This window comes from Drosophila pseudoobscura, chromosome X (genome assembly GCF_009870125.1).
Source record: "Drosophila pseudoobscura strain MV-25-SWS-2005 chromosome X, UCI_Dpse_MV25, whole genome shotgun sequence".
Lineage (NCBI taxonomy): Eukaryota > Metazoa > Arthropoda > Insecta > Diptera > Drosophilidae > Drosophila > Drosophila pseudoobscura.
Window position 1 is genome coordinate 5,360,954 of NC_046683.1, and position 25,511 is coordinate 5,386,464.

The window sequence follows — 25,511 nt, forward strand, 5'->3', positions numbered from 1 at the left end:
CAACATCAACAGACATTGGTCTTGCACAAATTCGTCAGATAGAAATGGTAAATATTGAAATCACGGTCTGAAAGGGGTACAGGTTAAGTAAATCATAAGCTCACATATATACTGACTGAGCAGAGGCAAAGACTATAAATACCAGGATATAAATACTATACAATACCAGGATATTGCGTCAGGAACTAATTCCATTTAAATTTTTGTTCGACGCTTCCCTTTACGGACGCATGGGGTACTGGTACTTTAATGCTCTTATAGGCGATTCTTCGTCTCTGGTCATTTCCTAGCAACAAATGCACAGACTCTAGATCTGTGTTGCATTGCTTGGGCATGATTTTTCACATTGATGCTCGACTCGAGTTTCGTTTATAATGGCTATTCTGATGGGCTCCACTTGTAGACCATAAGGAACTCTGCCTAAGAAGAACTAATATTAAAAAAATCCCAAACCAACTTTTTCAGGACCGATTTACTTATAAAAAACAGCTTTTCAGTAAGGTCTTTGGTATCTTTGGGATAGAAAAATTCTTACAAATTGAAATTAGTGTGCTCCGGTTTTCGTTACTCTTTGCCATCGATAGTGTTTCGTTTCCAAATTGATTGAAAACATGAAAACAGCTGTTTTCTTTGGGCAATCAATTGATATATTCTTGTTGAATATGCCTTTGGGTTTCGTTATTGCAAAAATTCTCGTATCAAGGAGCAGGCGATATCTGCGGAATAGTGCAGCCATGTTGTATTTATCGGATTGAGGTTTTACATCTGTCAAAAACTCACCGTTCCTCCTCCGGGATGGGCTCAGTGTGCATCTCGTTATTTAATCTGTTAGGGAAACTCGAAATTTTTTGTCGTTTCGGTTTATTTCTGTGGTTTTTACCCACTTGCTTGATCGCTTGCATTTAAAACAATCTCTTCTTTGGCAGTTCTTTTGAAGAAAGTGTAATCTATCAGCGGCAGTTTTCCTTCAAAACTGTGTGTATTTATAGTTTTTTGGCTTTGGCTTTTCACGGAAATAGCAGAAATACTGACCTTCAGCTCCTATTGATGTGCATGGGACGGATTTCTTTAATTTTTTTCCCATCCAACAGGATCCATGGTAAGGAACCTTTGCTTGAGGAATTGCATGAAAACGTTAAACCGTAGAACATTCTTAGCTCCGAAGTCTTGCTAGGTCGGTACACAACTTTTAGAAATGATCGTTCGTCTCGACGTGCAGTTGGGCTTCTGATTGCAGTGGACTCAAACTTCACGTTGGAGCATTTCACAGTCCAGGTTCTTCCCGTCTTCCCGCCTTTGCAATCTTCAATACTTGCTCATACATTCCACCTTCTTATGATATTTCAATAGAAGAGCAGAAACTGTCCGCTTTAAAAACTGTTACTGCCTCGCTTTCAGATAAAGATCATATGATGGACTTCAACTTGTCGGGTAGTTTTCAAGCAACCTTCCATGAAGCCTGTTCCACCTGAAGTTATAAATTAACGCTGAGATAAACCAAAGTCGGGTTGAAGTCTGAGCTGACTCTGAAGCGCCCCTGCTTCCAACTGCTCCCCCGGTGCTCCCACGAGTGGTATTCCTCAACAACCGGTGACAGGCAGACGCACAAATTGGACTGCCCACAAATTCAAAAAGCTGATCGTATTTAAATATATCCCAGTTTATATGCAAGCCATGTCCATGCGATTTCCAGACATATTACTAGTGCTTTGAATCGAGTCTCCGTGATAGACAATGCCCCCGAGTGCATATAAAATAGTCCCGAAATAAAATGTAAACTTGTGGGCTTGGTCTACTGAGTGATTATAGTCTTCCAAGGAGCCGCTTAAGTAGTGGCTCCAGGTAATGGGTTTTAATTTGGTTTATTTGATTGATTTTTAACAATAGCCTGATGCTTTTTCATTACATTTAGCTTTATTATCAATAACAATTGCTTAATTCAATAGCTTGTGTTTTTCTGTTGTTTTGTCTAGCTTTCACTTTTTGTGTGTATTCTGTGTTACTGATCAAATTATTGTAACCGTTTTCACTCAACTTTAAACTTGTCTTGCTCTACACTTTCCATTAAACTCCACGAAAAGTCTGCCTTTTACTCTGTGGTGAACATTGCTGAATGCTGTTATGGAAGGTTTAACTTAACACAAAAGGCTTAACAAATCAATTTTCAATAAATAATTACAGATAACTTTTTGCATATTAATTATATAAACAATGGAGCTCGTGTTGCCGGTTGAACGTCGACACAAATAAACTACATAACGCAAAAAATTGGGGCAAACTAGCGAATCTGAACGCGTGCAACGCGTGGCCTGAACAAATTAAATAATATACATAAGTATTCGAACATAAAATACTTTAGGTAGCTTTTCTTTCTTTTTCATTGGTTTTGTTTGGTGGTTGGGGAAAGCAAATTTTGGCAGAATTTGAGAAAGTTTAAAATAAAAAAAACCTGCGGCGAAGTTATGAGTGTTTGATAGCTTTTTTTTCATACTGAGTCCATCTACGTCCACCTGCACTTTTCTGGGGCGACCTTTCTGTTTTCGTTACTGATTTTATTGAGGCAGGTTTTGCGGGGCGAAATCTACAGCTTAGCGCAGATCTCATTTGTGAACTCGGAGCACTTGGCGCGACCGCCGAGATCTCCGGTCAAGTATTTACTCTCCTTGATGGTTTCAAAAGCAGCGCGCTCGATCTTATCGGCGTAGGAGTTGAGCTCCATGTGGCGCAGCATCATGACCGCCGAAAGGAGCAGGGCAGTGGGGTTGGCCAGATCCTTGCCGGCAATGTCGGGAGCGGTACCGTGCACAGACTCAAAGAGCGCGCCATTCAGGCCCATGTTGCCAGAGGGCGTCAGGCCGAGACCGCCAACAAGACCGGCGCACATGTCGGATAGAATATCACCGTACAGATTGGGCATGACCTGGAAGCGAACGCTCATTAATTAAACCATAAATACAGCGTTTACAAAAGTACTAAAAGCTCTCTGCTTACCAGTACGTCGTATTTTCCAGGGTTCTGGACCATGTTCAAGCACACGGTGTCCAAATACCGCTCCTCGAACTGGATATCCGGGAACTTCTGGGCCATGTCACGGACACATCGCAGAAACAAACCGTCAGACATGCGCCTGAAAGTAAAAGTCGATAATTTAGTCGGTGCTGTACGCTGGACGCTGTACGACGCTCTACTTACATAATGTTTGCCTTGTGCACGACGGTTACCTTCTTGCGATTGTTGTTCTTGGCATATTGGAAGGCATACTCGGCTACGCGCTTGGAGGCCTCCTCGGTGATCAGCTTGATGCTCTGAACGACGCCATCGACGATCTCGTGCTCGATGCCCGAGTACTCGCCCTCGGTGTTTTCGCGGATAGTTACTACGTCCACATCATCGTACAGTGTTTTATAGCCCTCCAGACTGCGGCAGGGACGCACATTGGCATAGAGGTTGAACTCCTTGCGCAGGGCCAAGTTGAGCGACCGATGACCCTTTCCCACGGGAGTCATTAGAGGGCCCTTCAGGCCGATCTTGTTCGTGTTCACCGAATCGATGGCAGCTTGTGGAATGCCGAATTTTCCATCTGGTCCCTGTTCAAAATCAATAAAAGAATCCACAGATTTTTATGTGATATACAGGTATTTTAGTAGGTATAAGATATAGTCGCAAAATATAGTCGAGTGGCTTTCAATAATATACGAGTGCAGGAATGCAAGAAAATTAGTTTAGTTTAGGACTATTATTTCAGTGATTTCATATGATTCTGCTTTTGATCGCTTTTATTAGGTTTATTCATTGTTATCAATTCGAGTATTATTCAAAATTTTGTCTGGTGGGTCGACTGTTCTGAAAAAAAAAACCATCTGTTTGATGGCCATCTAATTTTTGACATGACTTGTAGCAAAAGAAGGCCCGAACTACCCTTGATTTTATTTTTATTTTGAAAATGTTCTTTAAACATGCCTCTATCAAAGCGATGTGGGTATCGCAACCGCACGAAAAACAACACAAAAATTTTTAAATAAAATAAAATATTAAACATTCTTCACCGATCGAAAATCAATATAAATTGACCATTTTACACAAGCAAATATACACCGGCCCCAAAGTGCCACTTCCAAGAGGTACTGTGAAGCCCTAGACATGGCAGCAGAATGGACTCGTGTTCCCCCAAATATAGTTTAGAGAACCGACGGTGGAGAATCGATTTATCCTGTACTGGCGACGCCTTCTCTGGACGTTGTGCTCCTCCACAGCCGCCAATTCCACAACGAATACATTCCTGATTGCTTTAATTCTTTTCTAAACAATTTCAGAATTTTTAACAGAATTTTTATTTATTTAACAGCATTAACAGAATTTAACAGCTGATGCTGTTAATGCACACCTTGTCCCACTCTGGGGTGCCGCTTTGATAAGGTTTATTTCTCCTCGTTCTGAGGATATATATATACAAATAAATGCATATTTCTTCCTATATATGATGCTCTGGTGGTTTGTAGTTCATATAAGAACTGGGAAAGTACTGCAGCGATTAGGAAATCCAGGAAAGCCTGAGTTATGTTGCCTCAATGGCAACGTGAAATGAACTAAAGATGGCGAAAGCGGGAAGGATATATATTTCGTGTTTCCGTATCGGCGAACCCACAAATATTGTATACCCATGCCACCACAATGCGCGCCACCACAATGGACATATATCTATGTTTTATCCAAATAATCCATCTACATTTTTGTTCTAGGTAACCGTTAGCAACCAACAAATGTTTCAATAAAAACCGGCAGAGGCACGAATGTAATGAAGGAGAATAGGAGGTTGTTTCAATCAATTCAATCCAATTCGTGCATTATTTTTGCCTGCATTTGTATTTGTTGTGAGCCGCGGCTTGTGAAGCTCAACCCACACTTGCAGGCATGTAAACTCGTTTCATTGTGTGCCTCCGACTCACTCATACTATGAGTACTCATTATACTATACATGTACATACGTACATATGTTCTTGATAAGGATGATGATCTAAGTTGATATGGCATATGTTTCTGTCTCTATACAAAATAGTTAATCAGATTCGAAGCCAACAGCTAATCAACTAACTAAGTTTTGTGTGTGGACTCCTTTAATGCCACACTGAAACAAGTGGGCACGTGTGCCGCTACTCACAACTTTAATCTGTCTTCAACTACTGTCAAATTTATTGCTACGATTACAGTTATCATTGAAGATAATTTAAGAGATTTAAAAAACATTTTGCAAAGGTAAGCCTACTTTTTGGCATATGGGAACTTCCATTCTGGCGTTACGTTGCATTCGCATGACAGTGTTTAAAAGTTTTTAAGTTTGGGGTACAAAACTGCACAACTCTGCGAATTGGGTAGGACTATCTGCATAAAACATTTTTTGTGCTGGTATACGAAGCATTTAGTGTTCATTTTCCAAGTTATTAAATCTGCGGAGGCATCTGACGTACGTTACTGGCGTTACGTTACCAAAATTCCGTGCTAATTAAAGTTACACGAGGGGGTACGTTGTGAGTCGCAGCTACGACCGCGGCTCTACACTTATACCCGATACTCAGTCAGAATGGCTGCTCTCCGCCAGAGGGCGCACTCATTGCACTATGAAGAGTGTGCGAGAGAGAGACAGAAAACGAGGAAGCACGTGACGGTGTTGCGTAGTAACTGCAACACAATATTGTGGTGCCACAGATGTTGCCACACTTCTAACAGTGCGATATCACAGGAGTCTGGATACAAAATTTGCTTTCTCTAGCTCTTATACTCTCTAAGAACTAGGTGGCAAACAAGACGGAAGGACAGACAGACTGACAGACATGGCTCAATCAACTCGGCTACACATCCACTTTTCCCACAAGCCTAATATACCCCTATACCGTTTTTAGTATCGGGTATACAAATATGGATTTTGTTGCATAGTCTTATGAGAAACAGGTGATACTTACACGCACGGGGGTGACGTCGACGGCTTCCCATTCAATGGGCACACTCGCCGCAGCGAATATTTTTTGAACGGCTGCGGAGATCTCAGGACCAATGCCATCGCCGGGGATCAGTGTAACCTTTTTAGAGCCAGATGAGTAGGCGCGACTGGCAGACGGAGTTGTGTTGACCTGCAAACAACAATACGTTATTAATGCACACATACATTTGTTCCATTTGGAAAAGCAATTTGAAGCTACTTCTGTTAGTTAGCTTCTGAAGATAGCTATTGAGGCGTTAGTAGTCATAACAAAGACTGAACTGTTTCTAATTAATTTAGAAAAAATTTAAATATACTATAAACATACACATATGCACAGATAGATTACATAAGAAAGATATACAAAGACAGCTGCAGCCTCTGTCCCCTGTGGGTACTCGCTATTCATCTTCGTGTCGTACTCTACCCTGGCCCTGCTGCTGCAGACAACGTAAAGTTGAGGTTAGAGAGCAGCAGTGCATTGTTGAGAACAAATGATTAACCTTTTGGGTACTAACTGAATTGCGCTGATAGTTTCGTTTCCAAGTGCCCATCAATCGCAACCCGATCTACGCCACTGTGTTAACACCCCCCCACCAGCAGGTTTCGGCCACGCAACAAGAGATAGAACGCTGGCTGGTTATGTAAAGGGGGATCTTGCTCTTTTTTATTTCGCCAAGATAAACCAAACTGTATGCAGACATTTTCGAGTTTTGGGCGAAGATGGGACTGATTCTGACTCGGATTCACTTTTGTATAAACGAACCTTGGCTTTAAGTGTTGTTTCAGTAAAGACCGTTGACGCTGAAACTGCTGCCGGATCACGCGCAGCCGTAAGACCCAATTGATTGAGCTGGAAATGTTTTGCGTAATGTGTTGTGGTTGTATTGAGTGGATGTTTTTGAAACGCCATCCGAACGAAGAACAAAATGAGTTTATTTTCATTATTTTTGTAGACAATAACCAAGAACGTAATCAATTGTCGGTCTTAAATGCCCCAAGGGGTGGTTGCACAAGGGGGTGGGTGGGGTGGTCGAAGAGGAAACTTCGAGGCGATGTTTCGTTCAGAGGAATAATTTGCTAGAACAGTGTTCAATTAAATTTACACATATTCTTACAATTTTCTGTATGAATCTAGCAGCCATTGCGTTGCTTATTATATTTTCACTTGCTCCTTCGTGTATAGAAAAATAGCCACTCGTTTGTCTGTCAGTTTAGTCGCCACCTTGCGGAAAACTGGCGAATCTGCCGATAGACTCGAGTATCAGAATGAACGCTATGCCTGATATCGATATTAAATGCCCCGTGCAGCTGTCTGTAAAAAACTAGCCACCTTGATTAAAAAACTGTTTCTAAATAAAATTAATGAAATTAGTAATGTTTTTTACATATAGCTCGAGCTGAAAATTCGATTTGAAAAATATCCAATCGACCTATGGCAAAGTAGGCGAATGAATGAAGGCTGTAGCTTATTATTCAAACATATATTAAATTTGTTCCTAATGATGCAGTTTTACAATTTGAATTATTTATACAAGGGCACAAACGAGATTTAAATAGGTTTCTATCAATGGAATCATAAGTAAAATGGTCATATTCCACTGCACTTCAGCTTAATGCAGTGAGACCAGATATAAAACGTTATTGGAAAAGAAAGCAGTGTAAACAATAGAATATATATGCTTCATGGCCATTCATTCCAAAGAATTATTTTAGTGTTTTTAGTCGATTTGTTGGCAGCAAAAAAAGGAAACTCCAAGGTAATAAGGTAGATTAAATAATCAGATTTGATAAATCTAAATCATCTCTGAGTGTGGGGAACCATTTTCACTGACATTTACACCACCTATCGATAGAATTCGTGCTAATACTTGAAAAAAGTTGAGGTATTGTGTAATTGAGTTCGAGATCTGATAGGTGCGTGTGCTCCCAGGAAAATTTTACAAGTCATCCATATATTAAAATGGTTAATCTAATGATTTATCATTTATTTTAATGATTACATCTATATTTCCTCCTCTTTCCTTAGTCATAATTTTGACGCGCCAAGATTTGATTTTTGATCTGCTTGTTGTTGTTGCTACTAGTGGTGATACTTCAAACGATAAGCAGGGCAGGGTTGAAATACTCGGGAAATCGAAGAAACAAAACTGAATTTGCACCATAACTCAACTTTTTCCACCACTAGGCCCCTATGCCTGTCCCAAGTGTCGCCCAAAACTATACATCTCCACCCAAGTGCAAATAAGTCAACCACAAATTTTTCGTTTATATGTGTTTTTTAGACTAAATTGATATTGAAGTGTGGTGGAAAAAGACCATTAAGAACCTGCATAGCGACCCCCCCAGCTAATATATCGAAACATTCGTATCGATAGTATATTAGTATCCTTTGCAACCATGGTTTTTTCAGCCTTAGTTTAAATTATATTCGGTCATTTCGGCAGTTTTTCATATACATTGTTAAATAAATTCCAGATTAAAGATATGCTAAATTGAATTCGCAAATTGTAAAGTTGTACGCGGAACGTGCAACACAAACCACCAACGCCAAACACAAAACCAGATATATCGACAGACAAAGCTACGCTACGGTTGTATGAGTCAAAGTGCGCTGAGCTCGAACCAGGCAGAGAAGTACGCGAGCGATTTTTTTTTCGCATTTCAGTTTTGGTGTCGGTTAACTGCGCGAAACAACCCCGTCGTTTTTTTCGTGTTTTGTTGAGCGTCCGAATGACTCGAATTTAAAAAAAAATAATTTAGCCACAGTTACTATCTGTGGTTCTGTGCATTGTAGCATTCTGTGTTCTGCGACTACGAATTCGACAGATACGTAAGCGACAGCGAAAGTGAGCGTCCATTTCTTTTGTGCAGCACTCTAGCGCGGGTTTTCAATTGTTCGGGTGGCACGCCGCGGTCGGTCAGGCTGAAAGGTAAGTCATCCCCTCTGGGAAATACAAATTTCGCATAATGATCTTGAAAACTACGATTTTTCGCTAAATCCAATGCATCTGAACTTGTGCTGGCTTAGCCATTCGCGCGAGCTCTCACCCATGCACACACGTACATATAGTTTAATACATGTCTGTTTGACAGAGCAATGCTGCGGTTGTTTCAGCCAAAGTACGCACACCCTCGACGAATGCCCTGCAAACGTTTTAGAGTTTCCGTTTAACACTTATATTTTCCCCCTGGGTAATCCAGATTGTTGCAGTGGATATATGCAGATAAGCAGGATATTAACGCATCGCTTTTTTCTTTTTCTCTTTGGTCTCATAGTGTTACTCATAGTATTACTGTTTGAGACGGCAATATTCGTTTAAACTAGCACACTGGAGAAGTTAAATAAACGCACCCAGCTCATACGGGACAAAATGGTGTTGGCTGAGCGCAACACCACGGATGTGGTGCGAAACGGACGTCGTTCGCGTGGACCCAGCCCCAACACGAATACAACTGGTGGTGTCGCCTCAAACGCAAGCCTAGTTGTCGGCGGCGGTGGTAACCCCACAAATCCCACATCCAATGAGAAGGCCTCAACGACCGTACCGGGTGCGGGCACGCCGGAGAGCTCGGACGACGACAACTGTAAGTACTTACACTTAGCCCAACGAATGAGCAATTCAGCAAGTTAACTGCTTCTTCTCTCTTCTGCAAAATCCTAGCCACAAAGCGCAACGGCAAATCAAAGACCAAGCAGTCCGAGTATGAAGGTAAGTCAGATCCTTGCTCCTCTGTCGCCTCTCATGCTGAATATTTTGTTGCAGAAAAAATTCGCGTAGGACGCGACTATCAGGCCGTTTGTCCGCCGCTTGTCGCCGAAGTAGAGCGCCGCCCAGAACAAATGAACGAACGCGCCCTCTTGGTCTGGTCGCCGACAAAGGAGATCCCAGACCTAAAACGTACGTTGCATAGCAGGCTCGGCGGCATAACAACACCCAATCCAGAAGCTTCTGTGAATCAACACTTGACCGATTGACCTCTGCATTTGTATACTCGATAAATTGATAGATTTGCTCTCTTGTACGCGGTGTTGTTATGTCATGCCCACCCCCTGTTTATGTCCTGGTGATAAGTCAATTATTAATGTGAAATCCCGACGACATGCAGTCGAGGAATACATTTCAGTGGCGAAAGAGAAGTACGGATACAACGGCGAACAGGCTCTGGGCATGCTCTTCTGGCACAAACACGACTTGGAGCGGGCCGTAATGGATCTGGCTAACTTCACACCATTTCCTGATGAGTGGACCATTGAGGACAAAGTCCTATTTGAGCAGGCGTTTCAGTTTCATGGGAAAAGCTTCCATCGCATCCGTCAAATGGTGAGTAATCTCTGCCGCGGTGAAATGTGAGCCTAACTTAGTTTCCTCCCCCCTGCCCCACCAACCCATCGAACAGCTACCGGACAAATCAATCGCCAGTTTGGTTAAATACTATTACTCGTGGAAGAAGACGCGTCATCGCAGCAGCGCCATGGATCGACAGGAGAAGGCCATAAAGGTTTCTGTCAAGGATGGCTCCGAGAACGGCAGCGAAGTGGGCAGCAATGAGGAGTCTGACAACGATGATAAGGTAATTATTGGGCAGAAAGCAGCCTTTTGTGTAACGATATTAGTGTAAAGATCCTTCCCTTCTATCTCATATCCATACATATGTACAAAAGCTCTCGAACAGATATAAAACGCTCCACTCATCCACTCAAACAACACAGACACACACACACACATACATAAAGTGAAAGATGACGGCACCTCCCTTCCGCCACCCCCCATGAGCCCAGTAAATTATGTCTGACAAAAAAACACAGCCCGCTCGCATTTTGAAAGAACTAGAAATCTTTTCCCTAAGACAATAGAATAGATACTTACATATTTCATAGCTGCGACTGACCTTCGAAACCTATAGTTTGTCTTTCGTTTTTGCTACTTTTCGACCGCACTTGGGGACCAGCGTTTGGGGACCAACCTGGGTCCTGAACCTGTTCGTTTCGTACTGCTACTCCTGTCCGAACTGTTCTTCAAACAAAATCAAATTTCGTACTTGTATGTGTATTAGTTGGGCCTGTATCTACTGCGGTTCCCAGCTCTTCGCACCCAGCTATGCGGTATACATCGTTACAACGTATGGTTCATTATTCTTTCAGATGATCGCCGTGCCTGCATACATCTCATAAACATTTAACAGAGCATACACACACACACACACACGCACACACACACACACACATATATACTAATACTAATGCCAAAACCAATACATTGACCAGCATCTACGAGACTTTAACGTACATTAATGATAATAATACTTCCTACGCGTACAAAAAATGCCAGTCGAGAGCATTGCAGAGTTGACCTGATTTTTTACACATGCTAAATCGAAAGATCAGCGTCACCCTAGACTAAGACAAACAAAAAGAAAATTATTTGTTCGGTTAAAAATTCTTATTTTTGTTTTTTTTTTAAATAATGATAAACAAAAATTGTAAATTATTTTGCATGAATTATTAAATTGTGTAAAGACATTGATCGACTTAAACAAACAAAAAAGCCTAAATATATACGTTACAATTAATCCACATACATATGTTAGAATAGTTCGAAGGAATCAGATATGCATACGCATAGATATACATATTTATATGCATTTATATGTACATGTGCAGCGTTGGGGTTCGGCTTAGTTGTTGGACACCAATAAAATAAAAGGTCCCACAATGTTTAGAGGTGCAGATTTGAGCTGAAAGTTGAAAAGTCTTTCGAGAAGTATAAGATACATTTCAGAGCTTATTCCTCTAGATAATACTTCCATAGTCTAGTATGGAAAGTGGAAACTTAACTAAATCTTAAAATATATCTAAATACTCACAAAAAACATGCAAAATAAAATCCCATTGGAGCTGCCATGGGAACCATCGGCCAAAGATCGTATTTTCCACTTTCAGGTCAAGTCTGCCTCCTAAGCCAAACACAGAGCCCCAATAGTACACATGTATACTATATGTCGAGGGTTATAGAAAGGTAGGAACGATACTCAATGCACGACCACAAATCACAGTTCCCCCCTATCCCTTATAAGTTAAAGTCTTGTTTTTAAAAAGATTAAAAAAAAAAGAAAACCTTAAACCAAACTCTTATGCGTGTTTCCTATTTATAGAGATGTCCATGTCCGTGTTTGCCCTTTAATTTTACGCTTACGCACTAAACCACACAGAGACCCGAGCATAAATGTTGCATGTACATAAATACATCTGTAATTCGTCATTCGCCATTCGCCATTGAATTCCCTGCCTAAACCACTGTGAACGTTGCCCGGTACGCGTTAGTATGTATTCAAATTATACTTTACTTAACAAGGTGGAAATTGGGAGTGTTCTACTCTTAAGGAAAATGCAGTATGCCCCTTCCCCTTCCCCCATTCGCAGAAAACACCCAAAGAGAGAGAGAGCGAGAGAGAGAGATACACAATCATCTATTGGTTCACAAACACTCAGACACACACACACACACACAGAGACAGACACACGGACACACCAATGCAAAAACAGCGCAATTAGTGCGCCTCATTCTGAATTATTTGGATTTTGAGGAGCCAGCGCCTCACGTAGAAACAGATATGTTTTTGGAAGGGCTTTGGGCGGGTAGAGTGGCCAGACCAGCGGCAAGCCGGGACACCGCAGGACCGCAGCAATCGAGAAAACCAATCAAGCAAACAATTCAATTACAACCTCTTCTACTTGTTAAGTGTTACCAACTGAACTAAAGCAACAACCCAATACGTTTTTTTCTCTTCTCTTTGCATTTACTGTCAATAAATCCAACACACTAAAAACAAAAAACCCCACAATCCAAACTCAACTCGAAATTGCCCGAAACCGAATTTTCTGAAAAAAAAAACACTATTCAAAAATCAAATCAAAATTATTGATCATAACGTAACGTGTGGGTGGCCATTAAATTAATTCCAACAACCGAACAATCGAAACAATCGTTGCGCTGCGTTGCCTTGCATCCGAAATGAATGAAATCCTTGCCTGGCCTGTGCGCCACCAGACGGGCCACAACAACAATGGCACCGCCAACACCAACACGAACACCAACAACAACAACAACAGCAACAGCACGAGCAGCAGCTGCATCAGCCACAACAATAACTGCGACAACAATAACGGAGGGAGCAACAGCAGCAACAACAGCAACGACGTGGACGCGGATCAATTGTACATCTACACGACGAGCGCGCTGGGCGATGATATGCTGGGCTACGGCCTGCCAGCCGAAGGCGCCATCAATGGCATCGGCAGCAACAATGGAAACGGCGAGGCCGGCACCGACGACAGTTCGACGCGGCGCGTGGTTGTGGGCGGTTTTTGCAAGACATGCAACGTGGTCTGCCACGTTCTGTACGGTTCGCCGATGGGGCGCATGTGCAAGAGTTGTCATACGCATTGGAGGTAGATATTATGCCATGGATACTCTGTATATGTATACTCTACTTTATTTGTATATATACTTATGTATATCCGCTATAAGTTTTACCAACCATCAAAATAATGCTAAGTTTTTTATCTCTCTCCTCCCTCTCTCTCTCTCTCTTCTCTCTCTTCTCTCCTCTCTGTTCTCAAAAAATATTGCATTCAATTGAATCTTGTTTATGACAACAATGTGCCCCGCCCCCCCGACCCACCCACACACACACACACACACACACACACTCATTAACGGTGTTCGTCCCGAATCGCGACCCTGCGATAGACGCACGGGCAATCTTCGTCCAATCTCCGGTCCCGAGAGCAATGTACCCAGACGTTCTACTCACAACAGCGCCGCCACTGCGGCGGCCGACCGCTCCAAGCGCAAACCACCCAAGGGCATGTACATCAATCACGACGATATCACTGCCCTCGCCACCTGCAAGAACCGCAGCGTGTATTTGGCCGAACGCGGTCGCAAGAACAGCGCTTTGATGGCTGAAGTAAGAACAGTGCTAAGCCCTCCCTCCCTGCCCATGCCTGACCCCTGATGCTCGCCTCCACACTCGCCCTCGCCCCTTGCCACTAGGTTAAACTAGGTTTAAAGCAGTTTACCTTATCTAGATATATATATAGAAGGTCGTTAACTTAAGCTAGAGCTGGAACAATGCAAATATCAAGCATCTCTTCGATAAACTAATATAAAATAATCTCGAAAAGTTACAAAAGCGGTCGAAATTCTTTATTCGGCGTATCACACTCGCACGGAGAGCACCAGTCCAATGAGGACAATCATGAGAGTGGGGCGCACATCACTGCTTTCACATTCACCAACACGCACATAGATATACTACTCACCCGATATATACGTTTACAAGTTAACCAGACCCAATTGTACCTACACATTAGACCCAATGACAATTTTCAATTGAATGCCCCCTGCGCCCTGACCCATTGCAGATACAAAAGAATAGGCAGCATATGGAGCTGTTGGAGAAGGAGTGCGACGCCATCAATGTGGAGGATGTTGTATCGAAGCCAGCGGCAGCGATTTCGGAAGCGCCCACTGCGCAGCCGCGCACCTCGGCTCGTTGGACTTCGGATGAGATCCAGGTGGCGCTCCTGGTCTTGCGCGGCCACGGAAGGAACTATCCGGTGAGTATAACCTCTTTCGTTCGCGGAAATTAAAAGTCATTCTGATGATATGCCCTTGTTGAAACTGCAGATGATAGCCAAATACGTGCCCACCAAGACCGAAGCGCATGTCCGTTCCTTCTACCTAAATAATCGGCGCCGATACAATCTCGACCAGATCGTGAAGGAGTATGAGGCTGGCAAGTCTGAAGAGTCAGGTGCTGAAGAGCATATCGAACAGGTCGAGGATGGATCGGCACCAGCAGCCAGTGCAGGCGACTCGGCGGCCAGAGCCAATTCAGGCTCGGTCAGCAAGCCGTTCGGCGATGCCAGCAACAATGGAAGTAACCCCGATCAAGAGTCACAGGCTAAAAAGGAGGAGAAGCCCGAACTGGTAACAGCTTCAGCAAAGAGCGACAGCAGTGATACACCAGTTGTCACTGCCATTACAATACCCGCCGCGACTGCTAGTTCAGACAGTAGCCTCGTTGCTGGCGCCGCCGGCGACAAGTCCGCTACAATCACCATTTTGGATGAGTCCGATACAGCCACTAACTGGAGCAACGATGTGGCCACCAGCAGCACCAATACTGGCGTTGGCGCCTCATCCTCGTCACTGTCGAGTGCCAGCACTCCACCCGCGCCAATATCGGTTGACCGCAAGGAGCCCGACAGCGAAGAGCTAGCCACACCCAATCACAGTTCATCTGACGCAGTCGCTGCTGGAGCGAATGCGGCAGTAAGCACAGGTGTGGCCAATGCCAAACGCGACATCTCCGCCTTGGTAGGTCCCCCCCCACACCCCTGTGCCGCTCCAGTAAAAGCATTTCTTAACGCCACTTCATTTCTTGTATCTGTCCACAGACGTCTGCCGAACAGCCCCCAGCCAAAAAAGTAGCACTCTGCGCCAACGTGGAATCCCTCGGGAAGTGAGGGACCTACGCAGCTCGGTGACGTGTTCACATATGATATATATATATATATATATACATTTAAATATATACCGATACATACATATATAGCAATCTGTTGTGCAGCCGCCTCGACCTGCACTCAGCTGCGACATCCTGCTCGAGCCGAAACCACTGGCTATTAACACTGTGCTGGCTGGTCACTGGCTACCATGCTGTCAGTCTGGGTGTAGGGGGTATTTCTAATGTTTTTTTTTTATTGAATTGACTACATTTATTTCGTTTTTGGGACGCATTTACTACATAAAAAGCATCACAGCATGACCTAGACCTAAAGCAATTGCATTACATTCGTATTCCGAATTACACTGAAATTGATTGGACAGGTGCAGATATGTGCATACTTGGATTGGAGTTGGATGAATGGGGTCGCACACGTAGATAAACAGAATGAGGTGTTTTTACAGAAGTTTCAAAGGTCAAAGATGTATTGTTTAATGGCAGAACGGTTAAAATACTTTCCTATAAACTTATAAGTGCTGACTCGGGGCTGCGCAGACCACGAAAACTAACGAGAAGTGCCCAGGGAAGTTACTACAGAATCTGTGTGTAATATTAATATAATTTTAATACGAGTATAAACGAATTACACAAGTGTAAATTATAAACCTTACTGTCACACTTTTTTTTTGAGCTGTAATTAGCATGTAACGAAGCACTTGGCACAGTCTTGACCACATCAACACACAGCAAGACAGCAAGATGGATCTATTCCGAAAGAGATGGGACCGCTGGCTCCAGTCTTTCCACATACGAGAACGGCAAAGAGATTGCTCGACTTCAACAGCTATTAGATAAATTACAATATAACTGGACAAAATGTATACAAAAGCGACATCCACTTAAGATCATACAAATAAATACGTTAAACTAAATAAAATAAGGTCTTTTTTTAAGAGAGATCTGCGTGGCTCTACTCAAATAGAATGCATTCGTTTCACAGCGTTCACCATTCAGTTTTACGAGTTGGAATAGGCTGGAAGCTGGATTCGGTGTTCGCTTCGGTCCATCTGTTATAATCAGCGATTCAGCTTGCTCATAACTTCGAATTTCTGGCCCAAAACGGACTGAACCTCGGCTTAAGTCTTGGTAATTTTCACTGTGTCAGATCTCTCACCATCCACTTGATTTTCTTGTAGGGAGAACGAGAAAGCAAGACAAATTTGCTGGGTTTTTGGCTTTCCTTCTGCGTGTGTGCGTACGTTTCTGTACTTTACACTGAACAAAATAAAACTTAGATATGGCAAGAGGACGTTTTGCAAATGTTACTTGTGCCGAATTTTTGCATATAGCCGAGGGCACACGAACTCCGCATTACGTTTCGAATCATTTCAGAGACATGCAGACGCAGTCGTGTCCTACGCCGCTCTGGTGATTTTCCCGCTTTAAATCAGTTGGCGCACGCGCTCTCCTTTTGAACCGGGCGTCCTCCGGCGGCCTTACCCGTTTCGGTGCTGCCAGACCGATGCTGCACCCCCGATCGTGTGCCAGTAACGGGTACATTCATTACTTACCTGCGCCTTTTACGATGTACGACGCATGTGCCTTGTAGGTGCATACATTACAGATATCGTCTTCCCACCTGCACCATGCTGTACCACATCGGCTTTGACCGGATAAGTTTTCCTTGTTTCCGCCCTCTTCATATTTTCCATTGACAATTTGTTCTTGGTTGTTGTTCTTCTTTAATTTTTGTATTTCCCCGAGCTCTATTGGCCGAGACCCTCTCTGGCCACAAACTGCTATGCCGCTTCCGGTTCATATGAGCAAGTGTAAGCTCGATGGCGGCTGGCGGCACTCCAGGCGCCTGACTGGTTGACATCTCGAACTCCCCGCCGACTCCTGCTCACGCGGCCCCGATTCCGTGCCTGATCGACGGCGAAATTGTTGATTCACGCCCACGGGAAATAATGTCAGCAACTGCCCCATTCATACCCCGCCGAATCAAGCGCTGGGATATATTTAAAGATCATCACAAATTCCATCACAGAGGACTTATGTATCTTACGCATTGCCATAAACCAAGACGTATCTGATTTCCCTCCGCCAGACGGAGTCCAATCCAAGCATTATCGAGGCGTATTCGAGACAGACCGATTCCTATCCCAGACAGACAGAACCGTATCACAGCAGGACAGAAACCATCCTCATCCTTCTACCTGGCCAACGACAACAAGGACTTTGACTATGGCAATCATGGGAGGGGCTACGCGGGCTACTGGATACTCTAGATAGATCGAGGTAATAAATCTATTTAAAAATCATCCTTGCAACGAATCGGGGAAATACGACTGGATGGGGTTGTTTGAGTCCTTACCAAAGGATTAAGGATATTTTTCCAATAACAGGAACCTATGGAACGGCCAGATCGGAGCACAAATAACGGAGAAAACAGGATATATGTTGTATATGACTGGAGAAAATATCCTTGATTCTTGGTCCTTGATACTTCATCTCCATCTAGTCAAGGATGTCACAACGATCACAGGAGCAACGTCTGCTTTTAATTTAGTGGAATTCAAAACCGAGATTTTTAGATTTTCTGATCCCAAGCGAACAGAAATCAGTAGCAATCCACTTTAGCGAATTAAACAAAATTTTTAGCATACTTTTGAGGGATTAAAAAACGGAAAAATTATTTTTCGTGGGCGTGTACCAAAAATTCCGCTGTCGATTAGTGGTCCCTGCTGCAGTGGACGCAACGCCACATAGTCGACTCAGCGACACAGCAGCGGCATCATGGGTATGGCCCGCAGCAGGAAAGCCAGTTGCTGCCACAGTCTAGCCAGGAGCACATCTCCAGGACCTAACGAGAGGACGAGGAGCTACGATGGCGAGCGGACTGGAATGGTAGTGACCCAAAGGCCCAGGCGAAAGGCCACAGGCACGGCATCATGGCCCCGTGCGAAGGAGCCGGCGGGGAGTTGGCGCATCAAGCGCATATTCGCTTATATTAACCAGAAGACCAGAAGCCGGGTGAAGCCACTGGCATATCGTTGTCGGCGGGAACGTAGGAGGTATTTCTGGCCAGCGGAGGGGGTGGCACGTTAAAATTAAAGGAAGAGTTAAATACAGAAAATAAATAAATAATAACTGAATATCTTTACCTTGGCGGGATAAGGGGAGGGGATCGCGGCTTAGCAGTTTGTGGCCAGAGAGGATCTCGGCCAAGGAGCTGGAGGGAATAACAAAATAAAAGAACCCATAAAAATAGTGAATGGAAAAAATGAATAGGGGGAGACAAGGAAAACCTACCCGGTCAAAGCCGATAAGGTAAAGCATGGTGCAGATTCCGGATAACATTGTGGATGTATGTAACGCCTAGAAGGAATCGTTTCTGGCTACGCATGTCTCTCTCTCTCACACACACTCTTCGTCGTGCAATGTGTGCACCCTCTGGCGGAGAGGAGCCATACTGACTGAGTATCGGGTATAAATGTAAAGTCGCGGATGTAGCTACGACTCACAGCGTTCCCCCTCGAATAAGGCGTTTTACATTTTCCAATCTTGCCTTAACACCGCATTCTTGCCACATTTTGATGCAGAAGTTGGGAATTATAAGGATAAGTCGCCTGGCTACTGGTGCTGTCGCGTGCTGAGGCCTTCCCTTAATACTTTTACCATATTTTGCTTGAGTGCAAATAAAATCATAAACATCCCGAATTCCACCAAATCGAGCGGGAAGCTCATGCAGGGCTCTAGACGTATGTACAATGTTCATACCAACTATAAGAAACAATTTGTATTGAAATTAGTCGAGCCGTTTGAGAGGAGTTGAACCATAAAACAACGTAACACTATTAGATATATTAGATTATGTACATATAGACATATAAAAAAAGATTAAATAATTGATTTTGTTTTTAAATTGTATTACTTTTATTATTTCCATTGATGGTGTGTCTGGCATAATTAATTAAAAATTACTTTTGTAGTTTTGTTTTGCTTTTGGGTTTTTCCTATTTAAATATACATACAATATATGGTATATGTACTTTAATTGGTTTCGTGTTTGGACTTAGTTAGTATTACAATTTAATTTAACTTTTTTATGAATTGCTTAGCTAAAAAAAAACCCCTTAGTATAACTAAGTCGACACATCTTGATATAGTTCGAAAGCTTCATAGTTTTTTACGATAGCTTGGTTTCGGATTCTTCGGGCCTTATCTCCCTTGATCATCGGGGAGAACGAGAACGAGTTGTGTGGATAGTAGAGTGGGCTACTGGGGAGGATTTTGGACCTATTACGACCTACTATGTACGTGTGCTGCACGAGCGAGTATTCGATATTTAGTATATAGTAGGCAGGCAATTAAAAATCGTTGAAGAATGGAGAATGAAGTTTCAGTTGGAGCACTGATCACTGATCGGTCACTGATCGCTGAGTCAGTAGCAGATTCGATCAGACCATACTTGTCTGCTTTGTGTGGAGTGGAACATACTTAATCCTATCGCTAATGTGTATTGCTATAAATATATATACGGTATGTATATGTATATATATTTATTCGTGATTTTCGGTTTACTTTTATTCTTAATAATGTCACGCTAAAATCTCAATACACAATTTAATTAAATCCTATGACTAGTTTCTTATTACAGTATATTCCATTTCTATTTGTTTACCTTCGCGTCTGGTTCGGCTTACTCGCTTTCCTTCTAAGACATTTAGTGCACAAAAAAACAGGATAATATCAACAAGTCTTATAGGTACATCTAGCATGGAGCTAGAAGTGTAACCGAACGATTTGATCGAACTGCGATCTGACCGGTTTGGTTTGCTTTACGGATCTGTACTCTAGAGCTGGGGCGTAGGGCTGAAAGCTACCGACTGCCGCCGCACTCTCGTATTTATACTATATACATATATACACAGATATATGCATAGATATAGATAGAAGTATTCACGGATGCATGCGTGTGTTGCGGGACACCATTTGACGTACTCGCCCTTAAAACACCGCACATCAACCGCCCACGACTGGGCGGCTGTGGAGCGATCTTTTAAAAGAAGTCGTCAAAGGTTTTTGATTATGTCTGGTATTGGAGCATTGGTGCCGATAGGTTCGGATGATGCGACGAGTTCATCCGTAGGGCGGATAGACTCTTGTTGTACCACTCATCTTCCGGGGACATGCCTGAAAGAGACGACAAAAAGAAAGGCACAAAATCATCATCATTTTCAAATTGATTCAATTTACTTCGGTCAGTTTTGTTTGGCAATTGTTACTGGTGTTTTTCCAGGCTTTTCTTTTGTAATGGAAGAACATTTTTTTGCTGCCCAAAGACGCCGTGAGAAGGGTCGATACGGCGGCGGGGCCAGCCCAGGCCCGGAAATTCATTTCAGATGCTAATATCCGGCTAGGCTCTTAGCCCCCATGCTCTTGCCCTGCCATGCAAAAGCAGAAAATTTCCTTGCACACGCTTCTTCGATCTAAATAATCCGATAAATACTACGATTATAGAAGCGCCATTGTCGAAATCCTATAATCAAAAATCGCCTCCACAGCGGTAATTCCCTTAGATAACACATTAAGCAGGTGGCGATGGAAGGAGAGAGAGGGATTGGCATCTACGCGGTTGGATCGTAAACTATTCTTTGAACTCTATAACGAATACGACACAAAAGTCTCTCCTGTTGGATGCTCTTTCTACCTTTCTTTCTTTGCTTCACTATTCTGAAATGCTGCCGCGGGGATACTGTATAGATACTGTAAATAGAGGCTTACCCATCGAGTCCTGACGCACGCCGACAGACCCCATGTTTGTGCTATGCGCCATTGAAAATGGTTGCGTCATGCCCGGATACGAGGAGGCGCCCATTTGGAAAAGATCCTGCAATGGATATACATACACATGCGGGATTAGTTTACGTTACTTTGTTTGAGGAATTCCCTTTGTGGCCTACCTGGGGATACCGATTCATGGTATTGTGATGGGGATATGGCTGGTACCCACGCGACACACTGTAGCCCTGAATATTTCGCATCATTCCGTTGCAAGATGGGATTACAGACGGTGCCAGCGCCTTCTGGAGCTGTTTCTCCTGCTTGCGATACTTGGCGCGTCGATTCTGAAACCAAACCTGCGAACGGAAACAAGCCAGAGAAATAAGTAAATTTATATTCAAGTTTGGGTCCCCTTTAAGCTGCTCCATCCCAATTTGATGTCTTCCCTGCCCGTTTCCGAAAACTCCTTGGAAAAGTCTGTGGTGTGTGTGTGTGTGTGTGACGGACGATGAAGGAAAAGAAAACGGCAAAGCCAAATGGCAAACACTGAGCCCTCTGTCGCTACGTATGCTTCTGCCTCTGGCTTTGGCAATGGCCCTGGCTTGGTCTTGGTCCGTCCTGCCTGAGACGACGACGCCAACGTCTTCTAAGTGAAAAAATCTTCTAAATTGAAATTGAAAATAAGTTGACGGTGCTATTTGCTTCGAGGGTCGGGTCCCGCCCCAGCTCCGGCAGCTGGCAGGGGGGACAACTCTCCTGCTCAGATATTAAAAAAGGTGGCCCTCATCCTCGTCCTTATCTGGGATGGCAAAAAGAAATTGCTAAGATGAAAGCTGTGCTCTGCCCTAGACAACAGCCAGTGCCGCCATGGTGGGTGCACGAGGGCCCGGGGTTCGGCGGCGGTGTGAAAAAATGTCCGACATTTTGAAAGATGCTCAGCTTGCTTTGAGTTACTTACATAGGAAGACAAGAGGTTACGGTGCACGGGGTACGGCGCGGAATGGGGCGGGGAGGCACAAGTAATGGCGGCACTGAGGGTGGCGTCTGAGGCGCGGGGGTGGAATGTTAATGGGGGACTGGAGGGCATCACGGTGGTAACTGTTTCTTTCTTTTCGCCGCTTCGCCGCTCCGTCGTTTCGCCGTTTCGTCTTCTGGGTTTTTTCTTTCATTTATTTTTTTATTTTTTTTTTCATTATTATTATCTTTGTCCATGGCTATGTATACGCACTATATAAAAATTAATAAGTATATATGTGCATACAAATACATACAGACATATGTACATATGTTTCTGGGTGCGTGTGTTAGCTTAAATGAAAAATACAAGCATGGTCATGTCCTGGCCTGGCCCTGCTTGCTTTCAGGGGTTGTTTTCAGTGCCCACTTTATTGCTCGTTCGGTTTCATTTGGTTGGCTGCCAGCATAAAAATTCCAGTCAGAGCGTCATCGTATGTACATATGCTTGTTTGCTTGTGCCTGTTCTCGTGCCCGTGCCTGTACTGGTGCTGGTGCCCGTGCTGATGCCTCATGTTGTGTGTATGCGAATGTGCTGCTGCTAAATAATGCTCTTAACCATGAGCCATGGATGGCGCTGCCAACTGCTCCTCCTGCCACCTCCTGAGTTCTGTTCGAGGGATGAAAAGCGTTGTCTGAATGTTTCTCTGTCTCTGTCCGAATGTCTATATGCCATTCAATTTCTAGCTGCTTGTGTGTGTATGCGATAGTGTATGTGTGTGTGTGTGTGGGCGGAGTAACTCAATTAAGGATCCATTTGATGGCACACATATATGTACGTATGTATGTATGTATGTACATAGCACATACACATGAATGGATACACGTACATACATATTTTTACATATTTACGAGTACATGCAAATAGCAAAAACGTTATCCAATATTTTTTTTCCATGGCCCGTGAGGTCTCATTTCTTAAGGCTTTAACTCATCTGGCTTAAAGCCGTGACCCCCCGGTGGACCGACCAGCCAATCAAGAAAACTTACAACAAGCACACAAACCCATAACTCCGACAATTAAATTTATTGCTATTTTTATTACCATTATTATTTATTGGGATTTTTGTTTTATTCATTATTCCAAAGCATTTCTGACACTATTGGGTATAAGTTTTGAGTTTACGACTCTTTGAAAAGCTATTCCATGGCGATTTTACAAAGAAATATAGTTTTATCCGTTAAATTAATCAATTTTCTATAAAAGTGGCTTCTTTTTATTAGCGTAATTTTATTGCCTTATTTTCTATGGGTTTTTAAACGAAAAAAAGTCTAGAAGATGGGGAAGAAAAGTATTGGAACACTTAGTATATGATTACCACTTTTTAATGAGTCATTTGCTTTGGACAAGGATTCACACCTACATACATATGTAGCTCCAGTTCTGTGGAACTGGGCGATAATCAGTCTCAAAATACCTCCTTTGGTGGCCAGAGAGGTCGCCTTTGAGTGGTATCTCAAAAGAAAATCATTCTGCATTTTCCCGAAACCCCGAACTGGTAAATAGAGCTACCGATATCCATTCGGAGCATCGTTCAATGTTCAATGTTGTGCCAACATCTAAGTCCGGCGTATACAATATATGGCATCACGACAAATCACGACATTTATCGGCCCACCTAGGCCTTTAGTGGTATGTCGAAGTGGTAACTCATACAATTGGCATGAAAAAAGGATGCAAACCACTTCGAGGATCGATTAAGATTTTTATGATATTTCAAACCATCTTCAGGCGGAACCCCAAGATGAAGTGATGGAACTTTGACTTTTCCGCATTTTTACAGCCGTTAATCAAAATGTGGTGTAACACCCAGAAGAAAGCGTTTCAAACCCCATAAGGTATATATATTCTTGGTCAGCATCAATAGCCGAGACGATATAACCAAGTCGATCTGTCCGTCCGCCCGTCAGTCTTGATGAGCGCCTAGATCTTTGAACCTATAAACGCTAGAGCAACCAAATTTTGTATGTCACGCTGTTGGAAGTATACTACAAAATTCCGAGCACTACAAAGGACGAAAATCTTTGGAGTCTACAGTTTTCAAGATACACAGAATCATAAAGACTGACCAAATCTACTAGATGACCGAATCTGAATAAATAAATTTGCGAGGCTTACGTTTACTGATTATCTCTCTCGGTCTCCCTCGCTCACACACTCTTCCTCGTGCAGTGTGCGCCAAACCCAAACTTTTCGAGTACTGGGTATAAAAAACCCTCTGGGGAAAAACAGGTAATGTATACGAGACAATACGGCAGGGAATGGGCAGTACTTTACTTTGAAAGTATAATTTCCTTTAGTTTGGTGGGCGCGTGAGCACCGCGGAGACGGTCACCAAAACTTAAATAACCCCAAATATTTCTCTATATTTTGTATTGGTTTTAAGAAAATTAACTGCTAAATTTATATGCACAGTCTATAATTATGAAGTAGATGGGTTAGTGAAGCGCCGGATAAAGCCTTGTTTTTCGAAAACTCGCTGCAAATAATCTAATTTGTCGTTGTTGCATTTAGCAAAGCTTTTGTTGAATAATTAAATAATTCAAACGTTTGAAAACGTGTAGCTTATAATATTTATAACTAAATATTTATTTCAATATTTATGTATATAATCGTATGCATGTATGGTTGTACAATCGCCAAAAAACGTGGTTAAAAGGGAACAAACTAAATCCATGTCTCTGGAAAAGTAGCTATGAATGGAGGTAGTGAGCTAATGGATGCTTGGAGACTACGTTTTTTTTCGAAACCGATTGGCATGCAGCCTGTACGGTAGGAGGCCTTGTGTGGGTATCCTCGATATTTCGAAAAAAAACCCTTACATTTCAGGCAAAAAAATTTGTTTAAGTAGAAGGACCCGCTGGGTCCGATGATGCGGAAAGTGTGTTAGACAAATACTCATTCTGATGCTCCTTCTCCATATTTTTTTGCATTTTCTTTGATATTTCACAAACAGGAAAGCATTGAAAGCCAATTATAGCATGCATCTATCGCACACGCGGGTTTCCTCAATACACCTTTCCTTAAATTCTCGATAGAGACGACGTAGTACAGGCAGACTTTAGTTTTTCTTGAAAGATTTAAAAAACGATTCGTTACTAAGTATTGCCTGTTGCAAAAAGTTCAAGAAATTGATAATTGGACAGATCCATAATTTGACTTTTAATTCTTCAAAGTTTTTACTTGCGCTTGTTTGGAACTCCAATGTTTTTGGAC

At 42.9% G+C, this 25,511-nt stretch overlaps 3 protein-coding genes across 6 annotated transcripts in view; 1 reads left to right on the top strand and 2 right to left on the bottom strand.

Annotated features, from left to right (window-relative positions):
* Positions 1 to 1,787: 1,787 nt before the first annotated feature.
* Idh3a (isocitrate dehydrogenase [NAD] subunit alpha, mitochondrial) lies at positions 1,788 to 7,244 on the bottom strand. 2 transcript variants are annotated; one of them, XM_001355445.4, is made up of 6 exons: positions 7,093 to 7,223; positions 6,741 to 6,827; positions 5,958 to 6,125; positions 3,193 to 3,587; positions 2,992 to 3,127; positions 1,788 to 2,920 (listed from the first exon to the last, which is right to left on the bottom strand). In XM_001355445.4, the coding sequence occupies exons 1-6, from the start codon at positions 7,117 to 7,119 to the stop codon at positions 2,582 to 2,584; spliced, it is 1,152 nt and encodes a 383-aa protein (XP_001355481.3). In that variant the 5' UTR covers positions 7,120 to 7,223; the 3' UTR covers positions 1,788 to 2,581. The 2 variants fall into 2 exon arrangements, with proteins under 2 accessions (XP_001355481.3, XP_015041170.1); XM_015185684.2 differs by lacking the exon at positions 6,741 to 6,827 and having other exon boundaries at positions 7,093 to 7,244.
* Positions 7,245 to 8,153: 909 nt separating this feature from the next.
* On the top strand, positions 8,154 to 16,163 carry CoRest (REST corepressor). 3 transcript variants are annotated; one of them, XM_033382364.1, is made up of 11 exons: positions 8,154 to 8,907; positions 9,254 to 9,562; positions 9,640 to 9,687; positions 9,742 to 9,876; positions 10,085 to 10,299; positions 10,376 to 10,549; positions 13,027 to 13,427; positions 13,729 to 13,948; positions 14,406 to 14,600; positions 14,671 to 15,363; positions 15,444 to 16,163. In XM_033382364.1, exons 2-11 carry the CDS (start codon positions 9,349 to 9,351, stop codon positions 15,510 to 15,512), a joined length of 2,364 nt encoding a protein of 787 aa, XP_033238255.1. In that variant the 5' UTR covers positions 8,154 to 8,907; positions 9,254 to 9,348; the 3' UTR covers positions 15,513 to 16,163. The 3 variants fall into 3 exon arrangements, with proteins under 3 accessions (XP_033238255.1, XP_033238256.1, XP_033238257.1); XM_033382365.1 differs by lacking the exons at positions 13,027 to 13,427; positions 13,729 to 13,948 and having other exon boundaries at positions 8,160 to 8,907; XM_033382366.1 differs by lacking the exons at positions 13,027 to 13,427; positions 13,729 to 13,948; positions 14,406 to 14,600; positions 14,671 to 15,363; positions 15,444 to 16,163 and adding an exon at positions 11,121 to 11,817 and having other exon boundaries at positions 8,165 to 8,907.
* Positions 16,164 to 19,436: 3,273 nt separating this feature from the next.
* The window catches only part of LOC6902114 (homeobox protein Hmx), a 32,203-nt gene continuing 26,128 nt past the window's right edge, over positions 19,437 to 25,511 (bottom strand). The window contains exons 5-7 of the mRNA XM_033384229.1: positions 21,460 to 21,636; positions 21,281 to 21,386; positions 19,437 to 20,689 (exon numbers count right to left, since the gene is read on the bottom strand). Of these exons, the coding sequence (XP_033240120.1) occupies positions 20,583 to 20,689; positions 21,281 to 21,386; positions 21,460 to 21,636 (390 nt within the window). The 3' untranslated portion in view covers positions 19,437 to 20,582. The remainder of the gene's footprint in view (positions 20,690 to 21,280; positions 21,387 to 21,459; positions 21,637 to 25,511) is intronic.